The following is a 24,426-nucleotide window of genomic DNA, read 5'->3' on the forward strand; positions in this document are numbered from 1 at the left end:
ACGATTAAAATAACTATTTGTTATTAAAATAATTAAAATAATTAATATATCTTTTGAAATAAAAAAATAAAAAATAATTTCAATAAAACGGATTGATCAAATAATAATTTTTTTTTCTTTTGTATATATAATTTGCTTTTTAATTGTAAAAAATAATTAGAACTTTATAAAGATAAAATTATAATATATATCATAAATTTCTGTAAATAAAAGCACTCTGTTTTTTGAGTTTCGAGTTTGAAATATTTCTATATAATCTTTAATCTTTATGAGAGATTTGAGTGAATTACAAAATAATTCTTAGGATTTGATACAATTAAGGAATCTGTTTTTATATTTTGAAAATTCAACCATTATATTTTTATAATTTAAAATGTTATCTTTTGAAAGACCTGCTCTGTACGTGTGTTTAGTTGGTGAGCGGTTTGGGTTCTTTTGTCGTCGGTTGTCTTTGGGAGCTGGGTTCTTCTCTTTGGAGTTAGACAACTCTGGGGATGTTACCGACGCTGCAGCAGCATCCAGTCTATCCATAGCCTAGTTGCCAAGAGCTTGTCTCTCTCATTCCTCGTAGAGTTTCTGAGAACTTTGGTTTGTGCTTGGCTGTGTAAAGATCCTTGATGATGAACAATGGTTGAGGTGCTCTCTGGCTGTGCTTAAGTTTTCCCGGATATGTTTGTGCCAGGCGGAGAAACTCTTCTTTTGCGCATTAGATTTGACCGTTTTTGTCCAGAACGTATTGTGCGAGGAACGACAATGTAGGTGGCAGTGTCTGTTTCTTGTTTCCTTTTTGTTTGTGAATCCCCACAGGTCGACCCATCTATACCTAGGATTCTTTAGTCTGGATTTTAGGCCTAGATTTTGTAAAGGCTTTGTTAGGATTATGGGTTTGCTGGGCTTTTGTTTTGCTGCTTTCCAGGTTTCTTGTATGTCTGGATGCATTAGGAAAAGCTCCATTTTTTAACGAAAAATTTATCTTCGGATGAAAAAAAACATTTGTTTTTAACTAGATTGTCACTCCAAAGGCTCCAAAGCCTTCTGGGTTCCTGGTGGAATATGTTCCTTCTCTTTATCTACCCATTTTCAATTTCTTTTTATAAAAATAACAGCAGCGAAAGCCGAAAGTGTAACCGTATCAATCCACTTCAGAAGGCATAAGTCCAAAAGATGGATCGGTTGGGGCTAGAATCAAAACCCCAGAATTTATGCTAAAGCGAACCGACATATCAACCATCAATTCTCCTACATATACCCATTCTTGCAGGACAGAGGCCTAGAGAAGTGCCAAGCAAAAAAGGTTGCTGAGAGAAGAGAGAGATATGGGTTGGTTATGGCCAGAGAGAAGGGGATGGAAGCAAGGATGGACAGAGAAGACTCTAGCCTCTGTCTCACCACCTCCTTTTCCCTTGCTTGCCATTTTCTTGATAATTTTCCTCCTCCTGTTCGTTTCATCCTATTTTAACGTCAAGGACCAGATGCAGCATACGGTGATTAACTTCAAGTTGTTTCTGTTGTTCGTGCCTGTTCTACTGATCCTTCTTGCCCAGCTTTTATCAAATTTTGAGAGTTTCATTTTTCCTGTTACAAAAGCACACTATGGCAGGATTCGTCGAAGCTGGGACTTGCCTTGGGGCATGGTGGCGTTGGTGGTGGTGCTTTTGGTGATGGTCTCTTACCAATCATCCTTTCGGTCTGTGTGGTCTCCGATTGTATGGAGGTCTGCTTGGTGACAAGTTCTTCATATTATCATGTACAGTTTTTTGGGTATTCAAAAGAGAATCACAACGTTAGTCGTTCCTTTTTGATGGATTACAGTACTTGAGAAGTTCATGGCCCGGTGATTGTGTTATTTCTGTACTCAGTAGCATTTTAGTAATCTGAAACCGTCTAAATATCTGACATCCATCAAACTTGAAACACACAATGTTACAAAAATAAGCAAGAGCAACAATTAATCCACCAACATTAATCCTGCTAAGACTATGTGCAATAGTTTAGGAAGACTATGAACTAGGTTACCACTTACCAGACCAGAGTCCAAGTTGAGGAAGCATTGCTCAAGAGAATTTCTATCTAATATACGATCTTTTCAAGAGATTCTTCGCATTGACAAATCCCCACAGCATAACTGCCTAATAAGATTAAATGAAAGAATACTTGCTCCAAGGTTAGGCAATTACATACTTTACAACAAATGCAAAGTGCAAAATAAAGAGCTACTAGAGAAGCTCAATAAACAATTATACTGAAGAAGCTACCCTGTTTTTAACTAAATGGTTAAAAAACGGTGTGCTATGGACTTCATAAGACAGGAGTTGATAAGGTGCCCTGTTTTAACTTCGGAATTTTGAAGGCAGAGGAGAACAACCTTGGAGTCTCTAGAATGATAACAGCTTCATCCGCTTTTCTCTTCAAACTTCTGCTACCCTAATCATCAAGAAAGAGGCTAAGTACAATAAGCACACAGATCAAGGGATAATATTAATGTTCTTGAAATTCATGGACATATGATGTGGGCACATCACAATGATGATACATATAGCGAACACATAGATGCTTCAGTCAGCAAATTTTCCTCTTTTTTATGCTTTGGTGGTCTTCTACACTACAAGGACCTTACGCCACTGCTACTCGGTGCTCACTGTTTTCAGTCATGCACACATTTAATGAAGCTTAAAACTTCATGATTTTTTTTTAAGAAAAAAACTTAATGATTTTTTTTTATCAATTACCTTTGCAATATCCTTCAAGGAATGACCAGCTTTTCCAGGAGACAATTCTTTCTTCACCACAATATTATTACTTCCTTTCCTGCCACTGCTTTTGACTCCCTGACTCAAAGCTTTAGCTCTTGTGCTGCCATTTTTCGGTGCAGATACAACTTGAGCACTTTTGGACTTTCTCAATGAGTCCAACTCCTGGGACAGTTGGGAACTTTTTTCCCTCCATTTATTTCTGTCAGCCTCCACCTCAGCCAATTTAACTTTCAGGCTTCCAATCATTTCATCCTTCTCGCTGTTAGAAGAGTGAAGCAGCTCCACACTAGCAAGAACTTTTGCAATCTTCTCATTTGCCTGGTCAATCTCAACTTGGCTATTCTTCAATTTATCTGTGAGATTGCTCTCTAAAACATTATACTGATTCCATACAAAACTTTTCTCTTTCAACAGTGCAGATATCTCAGAATTCTTTTCAGAAGCAAGCTTCTCATATTCAAACTTTAACCTTTTTACTTCATTATCCAACCTTTTAGAACCAGCAGATTTTAAATCACCATGTCTGCCTTCTTCCTGTCCATTGTCAGTTTCCTTGGAATTTTTCTGAGAAGAATGAAAAATGGCAGTCTAATAATTGCTTTTAAAAAAGAAAGACCCTAAAGAATTCCAGAAAATGCTATAAAGCATACTTCGAGGATATGAGAGAGGTAGTCAAAACATGCTTTGAAATCTGCCAAGTCATCTTCGGTTTGCTCTGCAATTTTGTAATAGTGAAGCAATGAAGCAAGTAAACAACTATTTCAATACCACATGCACAATTATGCTCCCATCCAATAACATATCTTTATGAAAGTGCACCTCCTATCAATACTAACAGGCAAAGAAGAAAACTACTAATCCAAAATGTCTTAAAGATCATATTAGCATTATTGCCTTTATGCAAATATTGCATTCAATAGATACTGATAACCCAATCTAAGAGAATTAAGGTGGGAAAACGGTGCAAAAAGAAGCTGTAGAGTTTGTTTACATACAATTCTTGAAAGCAAGTGCTAGTTATATTCCTTGGCAGCGTGTTAACAAGGCAGCAATTAACAGAACTAAGCTCCCACATTCAGGGCCAGTCCAAAAGCTTCTTCTTTTTGTTTTTTTCCTGCTTCTCAGCCCCTTTTATGTTTGCAGGCAATTCATTGAATAACGTTCTTTATGCTTATTTAACATAGAAAAGAATTTCACAATTGAAAAGCAAACTCAAAACTACAAAATCTTGCAAAGGCACTAAGATTCTCTCCCTCAGAGAATGAATAATACGATCAAAAGAACACCTGATTACTCAACCCAAAAAAAAAAAGGGATTATTGAGTAATTATTTAGGGAAAAAAACTGACCTAATTTCAATTTGTGAAAAGAAGCCTCTCTGTGCTTTAATCCAATCATCAAATCAGATTTCGAGGCCTCAAGCAAACAAGTCATGTCTTTCTCTACCAAAGCTTCCTTCATCTATACAACAAATCAGATACAAAATCCCACAAATCCCTCAAAACCCCCAAATTCAAACATCATCAAAACCTAATCTTATAAGCAAGAGAAATTTCCATGAAATTTCGAGCTAACCTGAGTGATATGATCTTCGTAGAGACGAATGTCAGAAAGCCATTGCTTATGTTGTGCCTTGATGCGATCTTCAAGGAATTTCCTCTCTTGGACGAGAGTTTTAAGCTGTTCTTGCTGGTTCTTGAGCAATTTTAGCAGACTGTCAAATAAGTTATCGACTTGAAACCGTTTTGTAGTACCCATCTAGAACTTTATTACAAGAACGAAGGAGAAGAAGAAAAAGAAGAAGAAGGAGATCGGAGACTATGGCGTTTTCAGCGAGCAGAGCGTGAAAACGAGAGATTGGACCGTTGCAAGTTGCCACTGGTGGAGTGGTTTCAAACGGTCGAATTTGCGTGTATTTGAAAATAGAGGAACAAAAGCTGCCTTTTTTCGGGAGTCCGTCGGGAGCCTGCATGTTTAGTGTGTTTTGGGCTTAAGGCTTTATTATTCAATGGGCCTTCCCCAATAGGATGCCAAGGGGCGATGGTGAGAGTTGAATACTCGTGAATTTTGAGTGCAAGTGTGAATTTCCTAGGCGGCCGTAATCAGTAATCATTATTGATAATTCAATTCCACATTATCTCAAACGCTTTGCGTGCTACTTCAAAATCACCCATAAGTTATTGGATACTAGTAGCTGATGAAAATCCTAATCAATTCCTATACGGAATGAATTACAAAATTCCCTAGAATTCTCAATTAACAAGTACCACCATTAACTCTGGACAATCCTTTTCCTACATCGCATTATATAAAAGTTTTCAACACAGGATGGGTTAATTTGATAGAAACCTCCAAAGATACGATCTTGAAGTTCCAATCACATGGGAGGCAAAAGCGTTTCATCAAAGGTGGGCCCATAGACCCAATCATCACGCAACCTTAGCAAGATTGACCAAGTTTTGACTCTACAAAAGAGAAACAACGCCGCCATTACAGGCTCCGTAGACCCACAAAACCAAAAACACTGCACGCCGTGTAGATCGTTTGCAACGAAGAATCTATCACAATTTACATATTTACAAGTCCATGAAGGTGAAATTACTGTTTAAGACAGAAGTGACCTTTTTTTTTCAAAGGTTGACAAGCTATAGGAGAACATCCCAAGCCACCTTCGGATACTTCTATGTTGTCTACGTCACTCAAATCCCCCTCTTTTTTACCGGCTCAATCAGTCAGTGGGGCTTTATAACTGGCAATAACCAGTAGCATCACGGCTAGTTTCGCCTACCGCCACATATAAAGTGCGCGGCATCAGGCAGGTCGAAGCACGTTCCTTTCATGGGTTGATGTTCACGAAGGTAGAGTAAGTCTGTTCTTGCACGCCCTCGGCGCTTCCTAGGTCTGTTTCTTTCCTTCTATAATATGGTTCTCTAATCTCTATGTTAACTCTATAAAGAGGGTCTTTTTATTTGTTATATGTAATTTTCTGCATTTATCAATAATCCCAGTTGGGAGATTTGCCTAATTACAGTTCTTGGGGTTAAGGTATATTAAGGTTTGCTTCTGTTGATCGAATGCAGATTTTTCTTCTCTTAAAACTGATATTGGTGAGATTCCTTTGATCAAGAATTTCAAGAATGTCTCCAATTGCTGCCATCGATGTTTCTAATAATGGAAGTGTTAAAAGCTTGGAGACAACAGGCTCTATATTTGAAATTGAAGATTCTGATATTTTAAAATTGTTGGAGAGACCTAGACCGATTAATATAGAGAGGAAGAGATCCTTTGATGAAAGGTCTTTCAATAGTGAACTGTCAATTACCTTATCACCTCGTCTTAGTTACAGAAACCATCTTGAGATTGGGTCTCCGGCAGGAAGAAGGTCTGGTCATAATACGCCACTGTCAGGCTGTTATTTTGAGTTACATCCTATGGTGGCTGAAGCGTGGGAATCATTGAGGCGTTCCTTGGTTTATCACCGTGGGCAGCCTGTTGGAACTCTTGCTGCATTGGACCATTCTATGGAAGAACTCAACTATGATCAGGTGAATTCCCCTTATAATTTTTGTTCGTTTAATTTATTGAACCCTATTCAATGATTTAGCTATACCAATCTTCCACCACCTGGCAGGTCTTTGTTAGAGATTTTGTCCCAAGTGCCTTGGCTTTTTTGATGAACGGGGAGCATGAAGTAGTCAAGAATTTTATCTTGAAAACTCTTCACCTCCAGTCTTGGGAGAAAAGGATAGATCAGTTCAAGCTAGGAGAAGGAGTGATGCCAGCAAGTTTTAAAGTGCTGCATAAACCTGAGAAGAACATTGAGACTTTAATTGCAGACTTTGGTGAGAGTGCAATAGGAAGAGTTGCTCCTGTTGATTCTGGATTTTGGTGGATTATATTGCTTCGTGCATATACGAAGTCTACTGGCGATTCTTCCTTGGCTGAGAGACCAGATTGCCAAAGGGGTATGCGCCTTATCCTGACTTTGTGCCTGTCAGAAGGCTTTGAAACGTTCCCAACTCTGCTCTGTGCCGATGGATGCTGTATGATTGACCGTAGAATGGTTTGTTTCTTCCAGTTTACCTTTTTGTTTCTCAATTTTCAGTACAACAAGCTTTTTATGATTTTTTTTCTAATTTGTTCTGATTGTTTCTCACTTTCTAGTTAAGCATCATGATTTTCCATATGTTGATGGAATCTCCTACTTTTTCCTAGTTGTATACTATAAAATTTCCAATTGGAACTTGTCAGATTGCACTTTTAGATTCATACTTTCTGAAGGGCATAATTTCCTGGTTTATGCATTGAATGATGTTTTCATCACCAGGATATTTTAGAATGGGTTCCTCATTAAGTGATGGGTATCTTTTACCAGCATCTCTGCTCAGGCTTTTCTCTATTCTGAGATGTGGAGATTCTCAAATTGCCAATTACTACAGGAAGTCTGTCGTGCTCCTGTTTGTGTTTTCTATTTGACATCAAGTACCTTTACTCAACCCAGCCAAGCCTTAATCTCCAGTGTTTGGGATTGACTACATTAATCTTTTTACTCTATTCTTCCTGATTACTTGAGTAGGACACCATGAAGATCAGGTTTCAAGAGTGATTCTTATATGTTCTGGCAAAAATAATTTCAGAATTCAATGCCTTTAATATAATGAAATGATGGGGCCAATTAGTTTTGCAGCCCTAATTGCTAGCAATGCTCTTGATTAACATGTATTTTTGTGACTTGGTACATGTATTATTCTCCTTTTTAAGAATTAATAAAAATTATTCTTTTTTTTTTTTTCATTCAGGGTGTATATGGATATCCTATTGAGATACAAGCACTCTTCTTTATGGCTTTAAGGTGTGCTTCGATTTTACTTAAACATGATGAGGAGGGCAAGGAATTTATTGAGAGGATAGTTTCACGCCTCCATGCTTTAAGCTATCACATGCGCAGTTATTTTTGGCTGGATCTGAAGCAGCTTAATGATATATATCGATATAAAACAGAGGAGTACTCTCATACTGCAGTTAACAAGTTCAATGTCATGCCTGACTCTCTTCCAGATTGGGTGTTTGATTTCATGCCTACTCGTGGTGGCTACTTCATTGGAAATGTGAGTCCAGCAAGGATGGACTTCCGATGGTTCTGCTTGGGTAACTGTGTTGCTATTTTGTCATCCCTAGCAACCCCAGAGCAAGCTTCAGCAATAATGGATCTCATTGAATCCCGTTGGGAAGAATTGGTTGGAGAAATGCCATTGAAGATCTGTTATCCAGCCATAGAAAATCATGAATGGCGTATTGTGACTGGCTGTGACCCAAAGAATACAAGGTGGAGTTACCACAATGGAGGCTCTTGGCCAGGTTAGCTACTATCATGTTTCTTGACATCCAATAATATTTCTGCTCTTGAATTCATTATCATTGCGAAGACTAACCTCCCTGGCAACAAATGATTGTTTACAAGCCATTCTCATATGCATTCTTCAATGCTAATACTGTCAAACTATCAAGAAATGGATTATTGTTTCTGTATATTCTCAATAGATTTTTACTTTTGCAGTACTTCTATGGCTCCTTACAGCAGCCTGTATCAAAACTGGGCGTCCACAAATTGCAAGGCGTGCCATTGAACTCACTGAAACCCGATTGTCAAAGGACCACTGGCCTGAATATTATGATGGAAAACTTGGTCGATTTGTTGGAAAGCAGGCTCGCAAGTTCCAAACATGGTCGATTGCAGGGTACCTGGTGGCTAAGATGATGCTAGAAGATCCTTCTCATCTGGGTATGATATCACTTGAAGAAGACAAGCAAATGAAGCCCCTGGTGAAAAGATCTGCTTCATGGACTTGTTAGCATTATGTAAACATTTAAACATTAGTTAAATTTGTTAGATCTTCAATTGGACGATGGAAACTTTATGTAACCCATCCGATAATAATATGTTATTATTTTTTATTAAACAATTATTTTTATGTATTTATATATTTAAATATTATAATTTTTCTATAATATATATTATTATTATTGTGTTTAAAACTTATATTTATACCTTATAATTTATTTTTAAAAAATAAATTTATATTAAATAATAAATTAAACTAAAAAATAAAAATAAAATCTCCATGAAAAAATTCGTTTTGCTGATTAAAAACTCAATTATTTTAAAAATAATAATTTTAAAATTAAAATTTAATTATTCTTGGATTGGTGTCGATTAGTGAAGTAAAGTTTTATTTATTGTTAATTGAATTATTTTAATTAATTATAAATTTAAAATATAAATATGGGAATTTAGGTTGATAATATATAATATCTTAAAATTTCGCCTAAATAGTTTGTGCTTAGTTGGTCCCAAGCCTGGATAAAGGAGAAGAGTTGCGATAAGTGACAACCAGCGTAAAAATTTCGTTACACTTCATGATATGGATTCAAATGATATAAACGTTGGGGCACATCGGAGCCCGGGTGTAGTAAGAAATATGCAAGGGTGTAGGGCGTTCACCGAAAGCGATACGCCATGTCACAGCCAGGGTTCCCATATTATGGACGGGTGTGGATAAAGAAGTTAGTACATATGATAGATAGTAGAGCAGATAGTGGAACAGAACACAAGATAGACATAAAGAACAATAGAAAATATCATAGAAGGAGATCAATTAGAAAGGAGCAGGATAGGAGGAGATTCAGGGTTGGTACTTGGAATGTTGGATCACTTACAGGAAAACTAATGGAGTTTGTGGATACCTTGGAAAGAAGAAGGGTGAATATTGCTTGCATTTAGGAGACTAAATGGGTAAGAGAGAAAAGCAAGGAAGTGAGTAATTCAGGGTACAAACTGTGATTTACCGAAAAGGAAAGGAACAAGAACGGAGTGGACATAATTATAGACAGGACATTAAAAGATGTTGTAATAGCTGTGAAAAGAGTAGGAGATAGAATTACACTAATAAAGCTAGTACTAGAAGGAGAAACAATAAATGTAGTTAGTGCTTATGCCTCACAAATAGAACTAGATAGTGAGAGTAAACAAAAGTTTTTGAAAAATATGGATGATCTAATGCAAAGCATACCGAATAAAGAGATGTTTTCATCAGTGGAGATTTGAATAGACATGTAGGAAGTGATAGGCAAGGTTATGAGAATGTCCATGGAGGTTTTGGCTTTGGTAGCTGAAATGAGGAGGGAAAAAATATTCTGGATTTTGCTATGGCATACGACCTAATACTAGCAAATACCTACTTTATAAAAAGAGAGTCACATTTAGTGACTTTTAAAAGTGGGCAACATAGAAGTCAAATTGACTTCCTCTTAACTAGGAAGACAAATAGAACTCTATGCAAAGATTGTAAGGTCATTCTAGGAGAGGCTTTAACCAGTCAACATCGGTTAGTGGTCTTGGATGTCAAGTTTAGGAATAATTCAAGTAAAGTTAGAAGAAATAGTGTAGCTCAAACAAAGTGGTGAGAGTTCAAAGGAGTAAAGCAAGTGAAGTTCAAAAATGAGTTTCTCGAGTCTGAAGCATGGAAGCTGGATGTGGAGGCCAATGATATGTGGATACAAATGGCATCAAATATTAGAAAAGTACTTAGAGAGTCTAGAGGACATGAACCTCCCTCAAAATAAAGATGGTGGTAGAATGAGGAAGTACAAAGGGCAGTGAAGAGAAAGAGGTAATGGTATAAGAAATTACCTAAGTGTGATAATAATGAGGCATATGAACAGTACAAGTTAGCAAAGAAAGAGGCAAAAAAGGCAGTTAGTCAAGCAAGAGCGCAGGCCTTTGAAAAGTTGTATAAGAAACTTGGAACTAAAGAATGGGAGAAAGATATTTATAGATTAGCAAGGAGGAGAGAAAAGAAATGTAAGGATCTCAATCAAGTTAGGTGCATTAAGGATAAAAAAGGAAAAAGTGTTGGTGAAAGATGATGACATTAAAGAAAGATGAAGAAATTATTTTGATGATCTCTTTAATAATAGTCAAAGTGATAATAGCATGAATATAGACTATAGAGTAGTAGAAAAAAAATGTGAATTATACTAGAAGGATTAGATCTTTAGAAGTAAAGGAAGCACTTAAGAGAATGAAAGTGGGTAAAGCCTATGGACCCGATGGAATACCAATTGAAGTGTAGAAGTGTTTGGGAGATATGGGAGTGGCATGATTAACTAAATTATTTAATAAGATTCTAAACTCAAAGAAAATGCCTGATAAATGGAGGAGGAGTATTTTAGTACCTATTTTTAAAAATAAGGGAGACATACAAAATTGCTCAAACTATAGGGGAATTAAACTCATGAGCCATACTATGAAGTTGTGCGAGAGAGTTGTGAAACATCCACTACGTCATGATACTTCTATCTCTTCTAATCAATTTGGCTTCATGCTCGATCGTTCAACTATGGAAGCGATCTTTCTCATTAGAAGCTTGATAGAGAAATATAGATGTGAAAAAAGATCTACACATAGTTTTATCGATTTGGAGAAGGCTTATGATAGTGTTCAAAGAGATGTCTCATAGAGAGTGTTAGAACAAAAGAGGGTATCTATTAGGTACATACAAGTGTTGAACACAAGAGATTTTTCTATCTCAATTGGATTACACCAAGGTTCAGCTATAAGCCCTTACCTTTTTACATTAGTTTTAGATGAATTGGCATATACAAGAGAGTATCCCTAGTGCATGATGTTTGCAAATGATATAATTCTGATAAATGAGATGCGAGAATGAGTCAATAAAAAGATAGAGCTTTGGAGAAGTATTCTAGAGTCAAAGAGTTTTAAGTTAAGTAGAACGAAGACACAATACATGCATTGCAAGTTCAATAAATGAGTTAGTTTGGATGAAGTGGTATTTTCCTAAAGTAATCACTTTAAATATGTCGACTCAATCTTTCAAGTAGATGGGGGATGTGAAGAGGATGTTAGTCATAGGATTAAAGCCGGATGATTGAAATTGAGAAGTGCCACTGTAGTTTTATGTGATCGCAAGATTCCCAATAAGTTGAAAGGAAAATTTTACTGTACAGTCATACGACCGGCCATGTTATATGGTAGTGAGTGTTGGGCACTGAAGGAGTTGTATGTGTCTAAGATAAGAGTTGTGGAGATGAGAATGTTAAGGTGGATGAGTGGTCATACTAGATTGGATAAAGTCCGTAATTAGAGTATTAGAGAAAAGATAAGAGTGGTGCCAATTGAGGATAAGTTGAGAGAAGGGAGATTGAAGTGGTTTGGTATGTGAAGCATAAACATACGGAGGTTCCAGTTAGACAAATAGAGCACATTAGGTAAGGGGATAGAAGAAAAAGAAGGGATATACTTAAACTGACATGGAAGAGAATAGTACAACATGACTTAGAAATATTACACATTTTTTAAAATTTAATAAAAAATCATTTAGAATTGAGAAAGAAATTCTATATAATTGATCCTAAATTCTTGAGATAAAAACTTAATTGAGTTGAGTTAAATTTAATATATAATATGTAATATCTAGAGTGGGTTGGAAGAATTTCCATTAATAAAAGCAGGCACTAATTTGGCGTGTGTGGAAATTGGAAATTCTGCAAAATTGAAAGTGGGCTTGGCACTATCCTATACAACTACAAAAACAAAGGTAGTTGAACAGCCTTACCCATCTACGCCTTCAACATAAAGCCTAGTCCTTTAATCTTCAAGTTCCCATCTTTCTCCTGTGTACCTCCTGCATAGTGGATCTAAGACGAGATCATCAAGATTCAAGGTGCTTTGCTTCTCTGACTCCAACTTGCCTCACTATTTCCATCACTGGATTCTGCAAGTGACTGCTTTATTTGATAGAGATAAGGGGACATAAGATGAAGGCGACAAAGAGGCCGATCAACGCAGTGGCCACATGGGTCCGAAGGCAACCGCCCAAGATCAAGGCTTTTTTAGCGGTGGTTTCCGGGATGGCAGCTTTGGTTTTTCTTCGGATGGTGGTTCACGATCACGATAACCTCTTCGTTGCTGCCGAAGCTGTTCATGCCATTGGAATCTCTGTCCTAATTTACAAGCTTATTAAGGAGAAGACTTGTGCCGGTAATATAGACTCTCTCTTGCCTCTTGGCTTAAATTAATGGTTTTCGTTTTTCTAGGTGTTTTGCTATACCTGAAAAATTTAGCTTTTGTTTATGTTAATTTTAGTGTTTCTTATTCTGCTATTGGAGTTGTAGAATGCGATATGATTCTTGTTTCTGAACTGTATGATCAGTAGAGTTTTTGAAGATTTGGGATCATTCTAGCTTTAACATGTTTGGAACAGTTGAGAGATAAAAATTTCATTTGCTTCAACTATTCTGCTAGAGGTTTCATGCCTTTTCTGGCTTCTTATTGAACCAAAAATTAAAGACCAGAAGCTCAACAGGGTACCCTAGAATATAGGTTCGTGGAATTAGAGTAACCATGCAATGTGACACGGAGGGAGAGTTAGATTGTTCTGTCAGTAGATTGAAGCTTTGAAAAGGGTGCATCTTTAACCATGTCATTTCGGCAGGGCTTTGTCCTTTCTTTTCCTTTGTTACCTTTTCATATAAGAAGACAGTGTAAATAGAAGGTCTAATATGGCATTAGAACATCAGTGGCTCTTTCAAAAGGAAGCACGATAAATTTCATAAATCATGTAATAGATAAAAAAGGCTTAATATTTGCCTCCTGGTTGTGATTGTTCTCAACATGAACTCTGTAATTTATATAGATTCTTAGTAGAAGACTTCATAAAAGAACAATAATTTGGTTGTTAACCAAAAAGTTTGTTTGTTGGAAACTTTTTGCATTTTCTAGCTTAGTTTTGGTGATAAATGTTACCATTGTTTCAACTGCCACTGTAATTTGTTCTTTATGGGTTCACAAATTTGAGTTCTTTGCAGGACTTTCACTGAAATCACAGGAGCTGACAGCTATATTTTTAGCTGTTAGACTCTATTGCAGTTTGGTCATGGAATATGACATACACACTTTACTTGATTCAGCTACATTGTTGACAACACTATGGGTGATTTATATGATTCGCTTCAAACTGAGGTCCAGTTATATGGATGAAAAAGACAACTTTGCAATTTACTATGTGGTGAGTCTCTCTCTCTCTCTCTCTCTCTCTCTCTCTCTCTCGCTATGTCTTGATCATCTTTACCTTTGTTTGACTGGTATATTTGTTGCAATTATCTAAACAAAGCATATTCTGTCTTGAAGTGCCAATAACCTTGTCCCTTTTGTTTTATTTCTCAAAACATGACTTCATGCTGTTGTTTTGGACCTGTGTGCTCCTTGTCAGATGGGCATGGGTATTCCAGTGTGCAGTTGAGCACTGACACTGTTTAGCAGTTCAGAGAGATGCTGAAATAATGTTTTTTTCCCTCTCATTGCACAGAGTTATTCACATGCATTTCCCAGCAGCTAGGAGGCATTTTTTTTAATTGATGATAGTTAATGAAGTTTGCTTTTCAAATAGTTATAGTTGTTTTCTAACACCATATGTATCATAATATGTTGCTTGAACATAGCAACAACACATTTGTGCTCAAACTAATGATAGGATCTTTTCTTTTCTTGGAATTTCATTTGCATTTTCTAATCTGCTGTTATGCAAGCCAAACTCAGGCTTAAGAAAATCTAAACAAGCCAAGCTCGAGTTTCAAATTTGAGCTTGAGTTCAATGAAAATCAAATGAGTTGAGCCTGAGTTCGGGCTTGGCTCGATTGCACCCCTAGTTTAAGTAAAAAAGAAAAGTAGAAATGGTTATGATGCATTATTTTTTTAGCATGTAAATTAACTTTGGTATTCTTGTTGGTTTGTATCAATTAACGGCAGCTTGTAGGTTGAACATGCCTAACTTTAATATACTTGTGTAAAATTTTTATGAATTTGTTGTGCTTCTGTTCCCTCTAATGAGCCTAAACCAATGCCTTCTGGAATGATATCTGATAATGTATCTGTCAATGGTAGGGCCAGCATGCCATATGAATTGTTGGATTGATTTTGGCATTACTGGTTTGATTTTGGAATTATTATCAATTTGGAGGATTTATGCTTGGACTTCGGTATTTTAAACCTGCGAAAATGCAGTACTGACTACTGTCAATATTGTTTATTTTTCATTTTTCCCCCATCTATTGTCTTCCTAAGTCTTTTTTTTCCTTTTTTTTATTATTTTAATCTCAATGCAGTTAATACCTTGTGCTGTGCTATCTTTGATTATTCATCCAACAACGCACCATCATATAATAAACAGGATTTGCTGGGCTTTCTGTGTTTTTCTTGAAGCTGTTTCAGTATTGCCTCAGCTTCGGGTCATGCAGAACACAAAGGTATGATGAATTTAGCGTACGCATGCATATTGCCTTCTTTTCATTGGATGGTGGTGCATCGCTGCTTTTTCAGAGCATATGTTGTAAACATTACATTGATGGTTTTGCAGAATTTCTTTGCAACTGATGTCCCTTTAAATCTTCTTTTATTTATTTATGTAGTTTTTAATATGTAGATGGTCTGCTTCTGCTCATCTTTCTTTTGTCTTATTTCAGATTGTTGAACCTTTCACAGCACATTATATATTTGCACTTGGAGTTGCAAGGTTCTTGAGTTGTGCGCATTGGGTGCTTCAGGTCTGACAACACAGCTTCTGACACCTTAAACTATCTTGCAACAAATATGATTTTGATCTCTTACTATGAGATACTGTGACATATTGAACTGTTCACTAGTCAGCCCTTGTGCCATCAACAAATACTTTTAAACACTAGTTAGCATGGCAAACATGTCCAACACTAGATGGATAACTTGCAGACAGAGATACATTTATACATGAAAAGAAGTTTGTCAAGTTGTATTAATGGATGAAGTATAAACAAATTAGAGTTAATCATTTTTTCTTATATTTCAACCATTTATGATGCTTGGGTGCCTGGTGTATGTGTTCTTGTGGTATGGCAACTCTTTGGCGATGAAATCTACCCTCTTTTGGGCCTTATATGCACACACACACACATTAATCTTCGTGCTTGTCTGTGAAACACAAGGGATGTGTGCTCATGCATGTGTTGATTAACCTTCTTGCTGTCCATGCGTTTCTTCCTTCATGCAGGTATTGGATACTCATGGACGTCTTCTGACTGCACTGGGCTATGGCTTGTGGCCTCCTATGGTCCTTCTTTCAGAAATTGTCCAGACGTTCATTCTCGCTGATTTTTGCTACTACTATGTGAAGAGGTGGGTTAATAGGCATTAACTTTTCAAGATGTTGTTAATGTTACTGCTGTGATCTCTCTAATATATGATTTTGGGTGTTTGCAGTCTCGTTGGTGGACAACTTGTTCTACGTCTCCCCTCAGGGGTGGTGTAAGGCAAATTCAATGTGCAGAAATGCTTCCAGACACGGCCAAATACAGGGCAATGCAGCTGCTTCTATGGGGTTACTGGGGATTAGTTTATTGTAGTAGGTGGACTGTAAAGTTGGAGGTGCATTGGATTTTGGTGTTCTCATAATTTAATAGAATTATTTCACCCTGAGCAGTAGGATTTTACAGATGATACAAGATTCAGATTGTTTTTTCATCATTGATATGCATTCTGCGAGACTACGACCATCTTTTTCTACATAAGCTATTAATCTTGATTAACCATCCTTCATATTTTATGTTTTCAATTGGAGAGGTAGTCCATGAACTGCTTTAGAAGCCCCAATAACAATGGCTCCAATGACAAGCTCTGTATCTATTTCAGTCCATTTGACGGTAGTACATATTTCTTTACGTGAAGTTAAGCCGAAATAAGCCAATCCGAAGTCAATCTGGAAGTGGCTGAACTTGTGCTCCAATCAAAACAAGTTATTTCAACAGTTGCAAACTTGGTTTGGTTAGCTTGACGACAAAGGAATCAAAATTAGGTAAAACTATCCCATAGAGTGATCATTGCAAACTTAATGATTTAATAATTGGTAATGGACAATAATTTTTTTTTTTAAATAAAATATCAATATACACTCGGTAGTTATAAAAATAAATTATTATTTAAATTATAATAATTTTAATAAAATTTTTATTTTTATATAATTCATGCTCTTAATAGGTAAGATTGCTATTTGAAATTTAGATGGATACATTTGAAAGCAATTCGATGTCATATCAGATGATTTTGAATATTTGACAAAATCATGAATAATGAAGTAGTTGATAATTAATAAATATTAAAATAATTAAATTAATATATTTAATAAAGTATTTATAATTATAAGTGATAGATAAATTATAAATAATAATTAAATTAATTATAATATTATTTATTTTTATATGAAAAAAAATTGTATATACATAAAAAAATTATTACTTTTTAAAAAAATTATATTATTAATTCTTGTGCATATTGTATAACAAATTAATTATATATTTATTTTAATAATAAAATAAATAATATATATATATTAATCATTTTACATATTAATAATAAAAGTCATATAAAATTTTAATAAACATTTAAAATATATTAATTATAATTAGTTATTAACTATTAATTGTATTCATCAATTGCAGTAAATAAGTTTTAAGATATTTCAAAATGTCAATAATTTTTTAAAATTTTTAAATTAAAATATTTAGAAAATTGAATTAAATCAAAATACAAAGTTTTTAAAGAAATTCAGCTATTTTTCCATATTTTTTCTTTTAAAAAACTGATTAAATAAATGAAATTGTTAGAAATTTAAAATTGAATTGCCTAATAAATTGATTTTCGAAATAAAATAAAAATTTGCTGATCCTGATTGTGGATTCAAGGTCCTGCAATTAATAATTGGAGCAGACGCATGAAAGGAAACATTACAGCTTCCTCTCTATATTTAATATTTACGATTATTATTGTATGACCTTATTGAAAAAAAAAATAATAATAATAATAATTAAGCCACAAAGCTAGGGCTAGAGTCGAAATAGGGTAATCTCATCCACTTCATATTTAGGTATAAGTATTTTAAATTATAAAATATATTTATGAGTTGCTCAATTTTAGAGGGAAGAGATTTATTTATTTAAATCTTATATTTAATATAAATATTTTATTTTAAATTAATACAAAATAATAAAAACTATCTAAATCGATGAAATTATATTAATTCCATCAATTTTTATGATTTTCATTTGATTATGAATTAAAAATTATATAAATCAATGTATTTTGGTGTGGTTTCGATTTTGAAAATTATTAAATCAATGAATTCTGAACTAATATTTATTAAAAACAATAACGAAGCTAATGCTTAAGCCATACATTGAAGTCAACCAAATCTTTATACAAACCAAACAGACTCATGTAAACCCAGAATAGCAACTAATGCTTAAGCACACCAAATAAGAAGCTAAAATTTCAAATAATAAAAAATAATAACAAATTTTGAGTAAATTATAAATTAATTTTTGAAGTATTATAAAATTATAATTTAATCATTTAATTTTTTTTTCCAAAGAGAAATAAAATAATCATTTTATTAAAATTCATCAATATTGAATTGAAAATTATAACAGTTTAATCTATATATTTCTATTTTTATAATTTTTAATTATTTAGTCCTTTAATTTAGATTAATTAGTAATTAATTGAAGTTAAATTTTAATAGGATAATTATTATATTAATAAAAATATATTTTGATAACTAGTATATTTTTTGAACACGTGCGTTAGTTTGTGTATGAGTGATAGAGAAGAACATCAAGGAAGCCCCACTGCCAGTGGTTTTAACATTATTGAGGTTCAACCACTGAACCTTGGATTACTCTGAATCACGACAACGTTTGTGCATGATTTAATATATATATATATATATATATATATATATATATATATATATATATATATATATATATATATATATATATAAGGGACCCTATCAATCAATGTAGCTACCAAATTTCCCATTCCACATCATACAGCTGTTGTCTAGCTGGCCAACTCACTTGAGGGAGGTTCTTCTTATGACCTTTTCATCTGTGACCAATCCATTTGCTTTGCTCCTCTCTTTTTCAGAACTATCTTCTTCTACTCCCCGTTTCAAGAAGGCTTATCTTTACAACTGTTCTGATTAGGCTTTTAATGATTAAATCCAATCAATAATATTGCTAAATCAAAATCATGAATTAGGTTTTATTTGGTTCAAAATACTTTACTTTCTCAAAAATATATTTTGTAGAAGTTGTATTTTCTTAGTCTACTTAACTCCAACCTACTAAAAATAGGGGTGAGCATTCGGTTCAAATCGAATCGAACCGAATTAAATTATAAAAATTGAATTGTAAATTTTAGAAACCGAACCGATTCGAAATGAGTAAAAAATCAAATCGAACCGAACTGTTTTATTTCAGTTCGATTCTGTTTAACCGATCGGTTTGATTTTTTATTGATTTTTGAATTTAGACTTGATTTTCAAGTTATTTGGTCTAATTTTAACTTTGGTTTGAACCTAATAACTATTAATCAATGAAATTAAATAATTAATATATATATAATTAAATATAATTCATAAATTTTTCATAAAAATAAATCAATTCAAAAATAAATTCGGTTCAATTTAATTTGATTTGATTATATAAATTACTATTCAGTTCGATTCGGTTTAATCAATTTTTTTCTTTTCAAAATCGAACCAAACCAAAATAACTGAAATTTTTATAATTTAAAACCGAACCGAACTGATTTAATTTTAAAACCGAACCGATTGAATTGAATTGACTCAATTCGGTTCAATTTTTTGATTTGAACCGAATTCTGCTCAGGCCTACCTAAAAAGGCCTTAGAATGGGCTATGATTTTAGCTTTAAAACTTAGGATTACAACATGACTTTTAATCTCTCAATCTATAATGGCTAGTGAAATACATCATACATCTGTAAGTCTTTTCTATACTCGAATGTATATATTTAATTAATCAATAAATGTCATATTATAAAATTATAAAATTATGTTGAGTTTTAAATAAAATCATAGTAGAATTTATTTAAATTATAATTAATTAAATTTATATTAATATGATAATTAATTTTTTTTTTTTGGGAGATTTGCAAAACTAGGTCTTGAGTACGTAAATGGTGAATTGACCAAACCCAAATCCATCAAACACCTTTATCCATTACAATTTTACAACTTTGATTTCACCCTAATCAAACTTAATCCAGCTAAGCATTCTTTATCTCCAAGTTGATTAATTCTCAAGCTCTAGGATAACTCACATTTCTGCATTTGATAAATAAAAATAAAAAATAAAAAGAATGATTTGTTTTTTATTTAAAATTAAAATTAATAATTTTTATATTAAAATTTTATGTATTATTGTTTTAATTATATATAAATTTTATTTTAATTTTTTCATAAATTTAAGATACAATATATTGGAACGCTGTAAACGGCTATTTTACTTCTTTGAGTCTTCCGGGCGTAGGGGCACCCAGTATGATGAAGCAATAGGGAAAGTGCCTTACATGCCACTTTCCCAGTGGACTCCGGAAGACTCTAAAGGTTACTCTCCACCAGATAACTGCACACAGTCCTGACAACTCAACTCCAATTCTAGTACGCCACTTTTGCTTTTCCCACTCAATGAGGATGCCCCCGTCCTCGCTTGCACCTGGTGCCTTTATCTTCTTCTTGTTCTCAAATTTCTCCCTATAAATACCACAGCCACCCTTTCTCCTATTCCATGCTCCAATTAAGGTTTTCAATTAGATTTGAAACCAGAAGTTAAGCTCTTTAGAAATGTCCATCTCCAAGCTTCTGATCGTTTCCGTTCTTATCTCTTCTCTTCTTCTTCTTCATTTTGCTGAGGCTGATCATCATCAGCCGACGGTAAAAGTTTCACTTCTAAATCATTGATTATTTGCTTCTTATTTTGTTGGTTAATTAATTTGCATACTGAGTTAGAACGACATGTCGTTTGACTGATGCAGGTCAACTCAAACCTTGCTCCAACCAATCCCCCTAAGAAAATTGGTAAATATGTATTACATGAATCATCAAACTGGTCAAATTAATGTGTGCTTAATTATTCATTATGTAATTAATAAATGGGTTATTGCTAATTTTCAGATTGTGGAAGCGCTTGCACTGCGAGGTGCCAGTTATCATCTAGGCCACACCTGTGCAAGAGGGCATGTGGGACTTGCTGTGCACGTTGCAACTGTGTTCCTCCAGGAACTGCCGGTAACTATGAGGTCTGCCCCTGCTACGCCAGCTTGACCACCCATGGTGGCAGACGCAAGTGCCCTTGAAGCTTTGCTTATTAAATTTGCTTAAGAATCAAAAGTAATCTCTCATATGTTTGATATGGTAAAATAAGAATAAAAACAGCAAAAGGGTGGTACCTGTAAATTGAGTTGAATAATAATTCAAATGCGTGCATGTTCTTTTAGTTTTGGCCTGGAGATTTTTCTTATTTAAATTTAATTTACTGTAAATCAAAATATAAAAATATATGACGGGATGTATACATATAGTGGACCAAGTTTATGCAATAATCAGCCTTTGATCTTGGCATTCATCTCTTCTAATCAGCTGATTATGTGTGTATTCTGTTCTGTAATCATTCTTCAAGGGCAACAACCAATAATTTATTATTGAAAAAATATTATTTTAAATAATATTGAAAAGAGTAATTTAAAGAAAATTATTTAATTATTTTAATATTTTTAAAATTAAAATATGTTGAATTTAATTTAAAATTAAACTTTAATACAAAATATATATACATATATATAGCAATAATGTTGAACAAATTGATTTAATCACTTAGATCAACAAGTTAATACCTGTAAGGGCCCATTTTTAAAGGCCCAAACTGGTTGCTACCATCTTACACATTGCTGACGCTGTTGTTAAGAAGGATCAATGGCCGGGTCAGGGCATGACAGCGAGGAATGAACGAGGCCAGATGATGATAGGTGCGAGCTCCAAAAGTGTATCTCATATTCTCAACAACATGAAGCATTGGCAATGGCAATTTGCTATGCTTTGGAGGTTCAACTAGAGCTTGAAGGGTAAAAGAGATAACTTGCCATGTCACTAAAATGCAACAAACAACTTAATTGTCTCCTTTTGATTGAAATTAATGCAATATTTATAAAAATTATAAGAGGCAAATTGAGTACATAAATTCCAGGCCCATAAAAAAAAATACTAAAACCCCCTAACAAAGCAACCCATATACAAGCCCAACAGTTAAACCCAAGGCGTAGAAACCCTTGTCCTACTAAAAATGAGTCTAACCCGGATTACAACCAACCCATTCAACCAACATAAACCAGCACTACACAAACAAGGAAGACATGTCCGGTAGGATCACGAGCAGCAAGGTCAACCTCATCTCAGATCAGAACATACACCAAGCAATCCATACCTCTCAAGAAGCTTAACTATTAGGCAAAGGAAGACTCCCTCTACTATATAGGGGAAGAGAAAAACGAAACCTAGAAGAGCCAAAGAACTAGCAGGTTGGAGACAACAGGAGACCTCTATAACCAACAGATGGGATACGCAAAGGCACTCTTTAGCGTCCCAATCGCACTTTCCAAGCTGGCCATATCTATTATTGTCGGTCTCGCGAGAAACCCGCACCATCAGCATCCTCGGCTCCTCGCCTTTTAAATAGAGAACCTATTGAGTCTTAGTTCTCTCCCAGAAAAACCATGGCAGGAGAAGTGCAAACTACAGGCCAGACGTCACTAAAGAATCCACCATGGTCGAGAACTTGTAACAATCAACATAAGAAAACCCAAAGAAACACCAAAAAAATTTATCCATATTTATTACATATCAATAATGTGAAAATTTATCAATTGATGTCTTTCTTATTTATTAAATTTTATATTAATTAAGATAATTAATTAAACAACAAAATTATAAAAGTACTTAATTTTTTATTACAAAATTAAATAATTATTCTTATTAATTTACATTTTACAATAAAACTTAATTCACAATAAATTCTGATCAATTTAATTCATATCTGAAAAGAAATCAATATATTGCATTAATCATTACCAAAGAATTCAGTTAAAAAAACACCTTTAATTTGGCTTAATGCCTCCCCAATTGTTATTAAAGATTATGAAAAGAAAGGCTGGTGATCTTTATTTGTGTCAGGACTTTGCCCTGTGAAAGACCATACTAAGACCGTGTTTGGGCAAAATAGAAAATAAGAGAGAAAATTAAATTTAAAAGAAAAAATTTCATTTTTTTTAATTTTTGTATTTAATAAAAAATAAAATAAGAAAAAAAATTAAGCGAAAAATAAATTTTAAAGCTCACTTTCAATTTTTCCCTAAATTAAAAAAAAGGGAAAAGAATTTATTTTGTTAATTATTTTTAAATAGAATTAAATAATGAAAATAGTTTGAATGATTGATTTCAGTTAATTTAGAATTAAAATATTTAATTATTATTATATTTATAAAATAACTTTTTGTTATATTTTTATATATAAATATTAAAAATTATTATTATTATTTTTCCTTCTAAATACATTGTAAGATTAAGTTTAATTTTAATAAAATATTTATTCTCATATAACTCATATTTTATAAATTGATATAAAATTTTAAAAAATTAACTTATTAAAAAATAGATCTATCTCAAATTTTTTCACTGTAAACTCACACACATTAACTTATTTTTTATTTTTTACCTTTTTTATTAAAAATAATATATATATATAAATTAATAATAAAAATAAAATATTTATTTTTATATAATTCATAGCCACGTGTATATGTGGAATTCCAAAAGGCTAAGATTGAATTTAATTCAGCGCCCAAAAAGAAACAAAAAGAGTGGGGCCCACTTACCACTGTTTGGGTGTACGTGGTCTAGCTCAGCTAAGCTTGATATTTGTAACAAGGAAACGCGCAGGGTAAAGATTAAAAGTCAGTGTAATTAATGAGGGACGATGTCGTTTAATGATGAATACTGTATAATTATACATTAATATCCACCGCTACTGCGTCTTTTCATTGTCGTTTATACAGTATTAGGGGATTTTTCGTTGAAAAAATCTAAAGTATACGACTATGAAAATTCCAACTTATATTATGATAAATTTAATAATTATTAAATTAAATATTTATTTTTAAATTCATTTATTTATTTTATATATATTTTAATTAATTTTATATAATTTTTTTAAAATATTTAATATAATAATTATTATATTTAATTTTTTATAAAATTATATTTATATTAGATACACTCAAATTTAAATAGCTAAATATATCTTTTTTATTATTAATTTTATGTGTTTTGATTTATTATAATCTTAACAATAGTAAAAGAATCATTTTGTCTTTTTTTAGTTTTGTTTAACAATAATTTTTAACATAATATTTAATATTTTAATTATAATTAAAATATTATATTTCTTATCAATATTATTTAATAGTATAATATTTATAATAATATTTTAAAAATTAAATAAATATTTTAATTAAAATTAATAAAATAATTTATATTTAATAATTAATTTAATAATTATTTTTATAAAAATATATTATTAACTATTAATATTTAATAATTAATTATTAATAAAAATAATAACTATTAAAATAATTAACACTACTTAATAAAACCTTAGTCTATCGCCGCCTCTTAATAATTACCTTCACTTGGCTCGATAGGAGCATGGATTAT

General features: G+C 33.2%; 4 protein-coding genes and 1 long non-coding RNA gene across 7 annotated transcripts; 4 read left to right on the plus strand and 1 right to left on the minus strand.

Moving 5' to 3' along the window:
- The first annotated feature begins 320 nt into the window (after positions 1-320).
- On the plus strand, positions 321-1,891 carry LOC131171861 (uncharacterized). The gene is made up of 2 exons (XR_009142501.1): positions 321-1,484; positions 1,588-1,891. It is a non-coding gene; the product is annotated as an uncharacterized LOC131171861 (long non-coding RNA).
- Positions 1,892-2,103: 212 nt separating this feature from the next.
- On the minus strand, positions 2,104-4,722 carry LOC110673819 (uncharacterized). The gene is made up of 5 exons (XM_021837030.2): positions 4,329-4,722; positions 4,103-4,214; positions 3,404-3,468; positions 2,730-3,317; positions 2,104-2,424 (listed from the first exon to the last, which is right to left on the minus strand). The coding sequence occupies exons 1-5, from the start codon at positions 4,509-4,511 to the stop codon at positions 2,299-2,301; spliced, it is 1,074 nt and encodes a 357-aa protein (XP_021692722.1). The 5' UTR covers positions 4,512-4,722; the 3' UTR covers positions 2,104-2,298.
- Positions 4,723-5,210: 488 nt separating this feature from the next.
- On the plus strand, positions 5,211-8,729 carry LOC110673818 (probable alkaline/neutral invertase B). 2 transcript variants are annotated; one of them, XM_021837028.2, is made up of 5 exons: positions 5,213-5,652; positions 5,834-6,298; positions 6,385-6,816; positions 7,553-8,111; positions 8,311-8,729. In XM_021837028.2, the coding sequence occupies exons 2-5, from the start codon at positions 5,891-5,893 to the stop codon at positions 8,604-8,606; spliced, it is 1,695 nt and encodes a 564-aa protein (XP_021692720.2). In that variant the 5' UTR covers positions 5,213-5,652; positions 5,834-5,890; the 3' UTR covers positions 8,607-8,729. The 2 variants fall into 2 exon arrangements, with proteins under 2 accessions (XP_057987923.1, XP_021692720.2); XM_058131940.1 differs by having other exon boundaries at positions 5,211-6,298.
- A 3,577-nt stretch (positions 8,730-12,306) lies between these two features.
- Positions 12,307-16,396, plus strand: LOC110673823 (uncharacterized). 2 transcript variants are annotated; one of them, XM_021837035.2, is made up of 7 exons: positions 12,340-12,496; positions 12,574-12,813; positions 13,641-13,840; positions 14,937-15,077; positions 15,294-15,374; positions 15,854-15,978; positions 16,063-16,396. In XM_021837035.2, exons 2-7 carry the CDS (start codon positions 12,591-12,593, stop codon positions 16,109-16,111), a joined length of 819 nt encoding a protein of 272 aa, XP_021692727.1. In that variant the 5' UTR covers positions 12,340-12,496; positions 12,574-12,590; the 3' UTR covers positions 16,112-16,396. The 2 variants fall into 2 exon arrangements, with proteins under 2 accessions (XP_057987934.1, XP_021692727.1); XM_058131951.1 differs by having other exon boundaries at positions 12,307-12,813.
- A 3,828-nt stretch (positions 16,397-20,224) lies between these two features.
- Positions 20,225-21,157, plus strand: LOC110673766 (gibberellin-regulated protein 1). Its single transcript, XM_021836959.2, has 3 exons — positions 20,225-20,595; positions 20,697-20,739; positions 20,836-21,157. The coding sequence occupies exons 1-3, from the start codon at positions 20,506-20,508 to the stop codon at positions 21,015-21,017; spliced, it is 315 nt and encodes a 104-aa protein (XP_021692651.2). The 5' UTR covers positions 20,225-20,505; the 3' UTR covers positions 21,018-21,157.
- The last annotated feature ends 3,269 nt before the right edge of the window (positions 21,158-24,426 follow it).

Source organism: Hevea brasiliensis, chromosome 2, assembly GCF_030052815.1.
Source record: "Hevea brasiliensis isolate MT/VB/25A 57/8 chromosome 2, ASM3005281v1, whole genome shotgun sequence".
Classification (NCBI taxonomy): domain Eukaryota; kingdom Viridiplantae; phylum Streptophyta; class Magnoliopsida; order Malpighiales; family Euphorbiaceae; genus Hevea; species Hevea brasiliensis.

What these genes read in the sequence shown, in the direction of transcription:
- LOC110673818 (XM_058131940.1), top strand. Translation starts at nt 5,891, where the DNA reads ATGTCTCCAATTGCTGCCATCGATGTTTCTAATAATGGAAGTGTTAAA. An exon ending in AAGAACTCAACTATGATCAG is followed by an intron (nt 6,299 to 6,384) that starts GTGAATTCCCCT and finishes ACCACCTGGCAG; the next exon opens with GTCTTTGTTAGAGATTTTGT. An exon ending in GTATGATTGACCGTAGAATG is followed by an intron (nt 6,817 to 7,552) that starts GTTTGTTTCTTC and finishes TTTTTCATTCAG; the next exon opens with GGTGTATATGGATATCCTAT.
- LOC110673766 (XM_021836959.2), top strand. Translation starts at nt 20,506, where the DNA reads ATGTCCATCTCCAAGCTTCTGATCGTTTCCGTTCTTATCTCTTCTCTT. An exon ending in CTGATCATCATCAGCCGACG is followed by an intron (nt 20,596 to 20,696) that starts GTAAAAGTTTCA and finishes TGACTGATGCAG; the next exon opens with GTCAACTCAAACCTTGCTCC. An exon ending in CAATCCCCCTAAGAAAATTG is followed by an intron (nt 20,740 to 20,835) that starts GTAAATATGTAT and finishes GCTAATTTTCAG; the next exon opens with ATTGTGGAAGCGCTTGCACT.
- LOC110673819 (XM_021837030.2), bottom strand. Translation starts at nt 4,511, where the DNA reads ATGGGTACTACAAAACGGTTTCAAGTCGATAACTTATTTGACAGTCTG. An exon ending in TTTTCACAAATTGAAATTAG is followed by an intron (nt 3,469 to 4,102) that starts GTCAGTTTTTTT and finishes ACAAAATTGCAG; the next exon opens with AGCAAACCGAAGATGACTTG. An exon ending in ACCTCTCTCATATCCTCGAA is followed by an intron (nt 3,318 to 3,403) that starts GTATGCTTTATA and finishes CATTCTTCTCAG; the next exon opens with AAAAATTCCAAGGAAACTGA.
- LOC110673823 (XM_058131951.1), top strand. Translation starts at nt 12,591, where the DNA reads ATGAAGGCGACAAAGAGGCCGATCAACGCAGTGGCCACATGGGTCCGA. An exon ending in TAAGGAGAAGACTTGTGCCG is followed by an intron (nt 12,814 to 13,640) that starts GTAATATAGACT and finishes AGTTCTTTGCAG; the next exon opens with GACTTTCACTGAAATCACAG. An exon ending in ACTTTGCAATTTACTATGTG is followed by an intron (nt 13,841 to 14,936) that starts GTGAGTCTCTCT and finishes ATCTCAATGCAG; the next exon opens with TTAATACCTTGTGCTGTGCT.